At 34.4% G+C, this 6,815-nt stretch overlaps 1 protein-coding gene across 1 annotated transcript; it reads left to right on the plus strand.

The window, feature by feature from the left end:
* Window positions 2,549-6,587, plus strand: LOC109726718 (anthranilate synthase beta subunit 1, chloroplastic-like). The gene is made up of 6 exons (XM_020256499.1): window positions 2,549-2,619; window positions 3,708-3,778; window positions 3,942-3,979; window positions 4,061-4,171; window positions 5,143-5,335; window positions 5,807-6,587. Exons 1-5 carry the CDS (start codon window positions 2,593-2,595, stop codon window positions 5,151-5,153), a joined length of 258 nt encoding a protein of 85 aa, XP_020112088.1. The 5' UTR covers window positions 2,549-2,592; the 3' UTR covers window positions 5,154-5,335; window positions 5,807-6,587.

The raw sequence follows: 6,815 nt of genomic DNA on the forward strand, positions 1-6,815 counted from the left end.
AGCGGCCGGGTGTTCGGCGCGGGCCGGCGAGTGGCGGGGTTTCGTCAATGTTTTGGGGATTTATTTATTTTTATGAATAACTTTACTTGATACTTTTTGCTTTTGTTAACTTTACATGGTTTATACTTTACTTGAGTTATACTTTTTTAGAAAATGTACTTAGAAGGACTTTGAACACTGATTGAGAGTCTACGTACAACAATTACAGATAATTACCTCTGAGCAGGTATGGTTTTTTTTTTTTTTTTTTTTTTTTTTTTTTTTTTTTTTTTTTTTTTTTTTTGCCTTTGTGCGATTTTTGTATAAAATTAGATTCAAACTATGTATCATTTAGTGTTTGTAGAAATAATAAATAAAATATTTTAAAAAAGGTAAAAAAATATTTTAGTTAATTTTGAAACAAAATATTCTTAAGTACGCTGTCAAATATATGTAGAGATGATAAATTTTTTTTTTCTCGAATGAGTCGGGGATGGGAACAATTTTATCTTCGCATGGATGAATTTTTTGTTTCCGCTCGCTAAAAACATATCAGTCCTAATCTATTTTTTTAAAATCCGAATACAGATAAAATCGAATGTAAATACGGTTATTGTTGGATATAAGATCCAATTCATTTTCACCCTTAGCTTAGGTTAGCGATGTAGATGGATTCGAGTTTGTGGACCTCATGCATAGATTCGCCCCGAATCCGCTTCGACCCCGCTGGAGACTCAGATACTTTTTCCCGTTTGATCCACGGGATTCACCAGAAATATCGTTTATGTCCCGATAGACAACAAATAGAATGGAAAAATTAAGATAAAAATTAAAATTAATTCGTTTTAATCCGTCGGGATTCAATAAAAAAACGAAGTAAAAAAATAGGAACTCTCCTGCTCGGAATTTGTATTACTGACGTGAACATAGTGCACTTTAGTGGGGGCAAAAATTCTATGGGTACAAGCCCCAACTTAGTTGGTTTGGGGTCAGTCTCCGGTGGGCACAGCGTGGCGACCATCCGCCACTGCTCTCTGAATATGGAGAGAGTAGTGGAACTTCTGGGTGCATCTGATGCATGTATACCAAGTGTACCATAAAATTAATTTTTAATTTTTAGTTTTCTAAACTATAATTTTTGTAATGCTTTATTTATATTTTTAGGAGTTATCATGTAGTATACAATTTAAAATATTTAAAATTTTCACATAAATAATTATATGATATCGCAGAAGGGGGGTATTCGAAGTATTATTCGAAATTGAAATGGAATGGGTTGGGTTTATTTAAGCTAAGTAGGTTTGGATTCGGTTGTGTTTACAGAGAATATCAAAATTAACAGATATGAATGCGGATATGGGTTTTGTATATACCTGATTTGTATTTGACACTGAAAATGGATTTGAGTTTAGTCCGGATTCACATTTTTTCAAATGGTTTTCGGATCCGAATGTGAGTATTCGAAAAGCCGAATTAGATCTGATCCCTTGCCATTTGGTCTTTAGGGCTAGGTGTCTATTCGGCTATTAATGCGGCCATTAATACGGTCATTAATGGAGATCTCACCCCGTTAGGGGTTCCATCGTTTAGATTTTTCGGCCCGTCTCTCCTTCCTCCTCTCCGTCTCTCCTGCCTCCTCTCCGTCTCCGTCATAGCCATGAGCAGCCAGCGTTACTTCGGTGTTTGCCAGGAGGATTGCGAACTGTTCCTGTCGCTGTCTCCGCCGTGGCATGGTGGGGGTGGTGTGTACGATCTATGGCTCTTCTGCTTTACTTAGATGGCTGAGAGGGCACGTAACCTTCAGCAACTCACCGGATCTGGTAGGATCCGGCCACCGGTGTAGATGACTGTGGGGATTTGGCCGGATTTGACAGAATTTTTGGGTTTCTGATTTGACCCTCGGATTATCCTTTTCCCTTCCTTTTTCCTTTCTCAAGCTTATCTACTCATCTGCTTGATTTTTTCTCTATAAATAGCACTTCTTATCTTGGTTTTGTTCTTTTTTCTTATGATTATGCTTATGCTTATGGTTTTTCCTCTTTACTCTCCTATTCTGTTAGCTCTCTGTTGTTCTTTTGGTTTTCTGCTACACCTGGTAGCCTGAGGTGTGGAACTGTGGTTTTTATCCTGGGCTCTGTGTGTTTTTTATTATGTCTGTCTTACTTTTCATGTATACTGATATATTCCCCATCCTCTACTTCTTTCTGCATGTGAATATTTGTCGTATTTGTAGCCGGGTTGACTCTATTGCTTGACGAGAATCAAATATAGGTGTATAAATTTTGCTGTTGTTTATTTTCTTGCTCTGTTACCATACTGCATGCTAACTACGTTCTTTTTTTTTTGGTTTTTTTTGCATGTTAATTGCCTCTTCGCTGAAACGGTGGTATTGGAATGGCGGGCGAAATATTGATTTAGTAGCTTCCAAGGTAATATATAACTAGGTGTTGCATGTTTATTTATTTTCTGCTGGATTGTATCGTGTATTGATTGCATACTTTTGATGTTTAGTGCCTGATTAGAGTGCTGTTATGGTGCTGGTAGTTTTTTCAATTTGTTTCCGTGAATTGCTCCGTGACGTATGCCAAAAGTATTCTCTATCGATGCCGATGTATGGTGTTCCGGTTAAGAATGAAAAAGGTGCGATTAGAGTTTAGCCTACATATATCAGAAATTGTTGGTGACAAATCTGAACCAAAAAATAATTATTTTCTATACTAATTTGTTTATACTGAAACTAAACCATTGGTATGAATTTTAGATAACTAGATTGTTTGGTAGCATGCTTGCTTTTAGTTTTGCTCCAAGCTATTTTCTAAAACTAAACTTTCATCTACAACATCTTGGTTTGTTATGAATGCCGGATTGTGTTAAGTTTTTAGCTTCAAGGCATATTGATTGCCTTTATGCCAATCACTGCAGCCTAAAGAGTGCTATGTTTTGGCAACTCTCTCTCTCTCTCTCTCTCTCTCTCTCTCTCTCTCTCTCTCTATATATATATATATATATATATATATATATATATAAAACTGAAATGATAGAGGCCATGTTGTTTCCAGTCGATGCAGCTGGAAGGTCTAAATCAATGAGTCAGATGTTACTATGACAAACGCTAGAACAATAAGCTGTTCATGAAATTGCTACATGGATATGGTCCGATGAATTTAGGAAGCCGAAAATTCCTATTGTTGAGATGTCGGATTGTAAACTTAAGTAGGCTCTGCTTTTTCAAAGAACTTTATTCGTTTTGATTGCACTTAATATGGACCTATAAAAATACCATAGTGTTGCATATGCAGTATTTGGTAGCTGCATAGTTTACATCTGGCTTTCGAGATGTTAAAGATATGATGAAATAGGTTGCTAAATGTTTTGTCCTGTATACATTATGATTGCTAGCATATGTTTCAAAATATAGCAATAAAGTTGTAACTTAGCTTAAAAATTTGACAAATTGATCATTGGATTTCATCTTCACATCATACTTTTCTTTTATTGACCTCATTTTGAGGAGAATAACAAGGATAATAGTGATGAAAATGAGAAGTGATTGTATTTGGAGGAAGAGAATGTGAAATGTGACAAAAAAAAAGATGCAACTAAATTAATTTGCGGGCTACATCGGACAAATTCTAGAATTTTTTTTTTTTATCTGTAGCAGTAAGTAAATTACTGTTATGTTGCATAAAAAACTGAATACATTTTCTTATTTTTATACTGTATTTCAGTACATTGGCGAGCTGGGAGCATCTTTTGAAGAATATCGTAACGATGAGCTAACTGTGGAGGATGTAAAAAGGTATTACTATAACTGGTGCTTCATTTCATTGCGCATATCAATTTATCATGAATTGCTTCATTTCATTGCGCATATCAATTTATCATGAAATTATTATTTTTTGGGATATCCGGGGAAGTATGCTGACATATTTTAACTACTTTACTGATTTGCAAATCTATAGGAAGAATCCAAGAGGAATATTTATTTCCCCAGGACCTGGTGAGTGTTTTCTATGAACATAAGGCTACAATAACATATGCTAAAGTAGTTTTTTATTTATTAAACTTCTTGCCTGTATAGGTGCACCTCAAGATTCTGGGATATCATTACAAATTGTTTTAGAACTTGGACCATCAATCCCATTATTTGGAGTTTGCATGGGCTTGCAGTGTATAGGAGAAGCTTTTGGAGGTTAGTTTCAACATTTTCTTATGTCTTAGAGCTGTTTCAAGTATAAGAGGAACTTTGCCTTAAAAAAATTGAAATTTGGTGTTCCTCCCCTATGCACGCGCACATGCACAGTTAATAAATTTCATGCTTGAATCGTGCTTCGAATAGTTTGGAGGTTTGAGGTATAAAGATTAAGTTCATCAAGCTCTTCATTAATGGTGACTTTGTAGAATCCTTTTGTAATAAACTTCTCAACCCTTCTCCTTTTCGTATGTAGGGCTTTGTGTTATAAATCAATACATATTGTGGGTAGCTGTATTTTTGATTGATTTGTTTTAGATAGCATGGTACCATAACTAAATCGTATGCCTCAATGGTGAGGTGGGTAAAATATCTTCCGTATTTTATCACATGTTTTAATATTATATTTATGTATATGTTATCTTTATTATCTGACATATGTGGTAGTGTGACCGTTTTATGTACGTAGATTTCATTTCCTTTAAATTGCAAATGCAATGCATATATGCATAATATGTATTATATTATGAGACAGGGATTTCTCATTGGGAATTCTCAATGCATATGCATATATGTATGCATATTCCTATATCCCCAATGCATATAAATTATAGTAAACTACACTTTAATGTTGTGAAATTTAAGTGCTCTATGCATTGAAAAATATATTTTTGTATAATTTCGTGAGAATGATTCTATTTTTAACCCGCTTCATTACTATCTAAATGCTTTGGGATGATGTGAACAGTGTTTAATATCAGACCGGGGATATTTGGATGGCTTATTTGGTAAGCAAACATTTGGTCAAAGGGTTGTTTAAACTTTATTTTTAAGCTTTTTCAAAAAACAATATATATGTATTATGCTATTTAGCAGTTTGTTTTAATATATGAGGTATTTTTAGGTTCCTCTATTTTTGAAATGGATTTTTTATCTTTTCTTTGAATTTATTTGAATGTTTTTTTTTGTAGGGCTGCGATGATAGCATACTCAGATAGGGCGACATTGTATCGCAGTTGTAAAAATTGTTGCTATTTTAAGCTCTATAGGACAACACTTCGTCGAAGTTGTAAAAATCGTGGCTGCTTTATTCGAATCTGTATCTAGATTGGCAATATTTGGATGGCTTGCTTAATAAGCAACCAGTTGCCGCCAAAATAATCGGTAATGTGTTAACAAATCTGGCCAAATCTGAGCCGAATAATTTGCCTCTTATATCTACTGCTTTTTTGAGATTTGCTCTTCTTGGTAGTATCCGATTTTACTATTGTTCTTAGTGTTGAAAAAAATCAATATTTCGCCTTGCTTTTGAAAATATACAGAAATTGCGTCGGAATTTTGTTTCTTCCTTATAGTTCTAAATATGCCCAATTATCTGCTTGCAGTTGCTGCAGGCAAAAAAATGTTAAACACTGTTCACATCAAAGTGTAACCTTTCATATTAAAATGGAGTCTTTAACACCCGCACAAAATGTTAAACACTGTTAAACACTGTTAAAGATTGGGAAAAAAAATGTTAAACACTGTTAAACACTGTTCATATTAAAATTTTCTGCAAATTCTCTTCTGTTAATAACATTCATTGCAGCTTCGATTCCCTATAATAATGTTAGCCTCATGTACCATTTCATCCAGCTTTGTGACGGTGACTCGAACTGCGCAAACATGTTTGCCGTCCTCAACTGACCAAATTCGACTTCATAAGGTAACCTTCTTCTCTTTTGTGGTGCATTATCTTCCTATCCGTATAATATGTTCTCTTTTTTAGAGTTGTGCCTTTGTTGAGGGATAATGTTCTGTGGTTATGGTTCTCTTTGCTGGTAGCTTTCTTTAGTTTCTTTTATTCTGCCTTTCCCACGCAATTGCCGTCCTGCGGGGAATTCAATTTTCTTTTAGAGGCCTTTAAGTTTTTGCATTTCAGATTGTTGATAATTATAGCAATCAATCATCTATTATGTTTGCTATTGGGAAAGTTTGCTACGTTATTAGTTCTTTGTTTCTTTGTATCATTGCAGAAAAATTTATGGCAATTTTGTTATTTTTGACATTTAAGGTCGAAGTTATGAACATTTAGACACAATCTCATGTAGACCCCACAACCGGGATTGTTGAACTCGAACGCGAGCTGTGTACTCATTTAGTTATTTGTAGAAGGCCTGGGTCCCTATTTTAAGCTCTATCTTAGATAGGGCAACACTTCATTACAGTTGAAAAAAACGTGGCTAATTTATTTTCATCTATAACTGAGCTTGGCAATATTTGAATGGCTTGCTTGACAAGCAATCAGTTGCCGCCAAAATAACCTGTGATGTGTTAACAAATATAAACCAGATCTTAGCCGAATAATTTGTTTCTTATTTATCTTCTTCTTTTTTTTTTTTGACCTATCCAGATATTAGTCCGCTTTTGGACAACATTCGTGTAAAGCTTCATGATTTATTAGATTTATTGTTTAGGGTTTTAGGGTTTTAGGGTTTTAGAATATTGAGCTTTTTCCCCGTTTTTATTAAAGATTTTCACTTTCTAAGTGTTCCCAATTCATACAGTTTACAAATACGATTATGACGGTGGCTGCTTTCTGTATACATTAGAGATTATTGTTGTTGACTACTTGATGTCTTTATATTGTTTGTTATTTTTTATT

The sequence above is a fragment of the Ananas comosus genome, linkage group 21, assembly GCF_001540865.1.
Source record: "Ananas comosus cultivar F153 linkage group 21, ASM154086v1, whole genome shotgun sequence".
Taxonomy (NCBI): domain Eukaryota; kingdom Viridiplantae; phylum Streptophyta; class Magnoliopsida; order Poales; family Bromeliaceae; genus Ananas; species Ananas comosus.

Excerpts from the sequence above, each read along its gene's own strand:
- LOC109726718 (XM_020256499.1), top strand. The coding sequence starts at position 2,593 with ATGGTGTTCCGGTTAAGAATGAAAAAG. Across the intron at positions 2,620-3,707 it reads TCCGGTTAAGAATGAAAAAG|TACATTGGCGAGCTGGGAGC; the intron begins GTGCGATTAGAG and ends ACTGTATTTCAG. Across the intron at positions 3,779-3,941 it reads ACTGTGGAGGATGTAAAAAG|GAAGAATCCAAGAGGAATAT; the intron begins GTATTACTATAA and ends GCAAATCTATAG.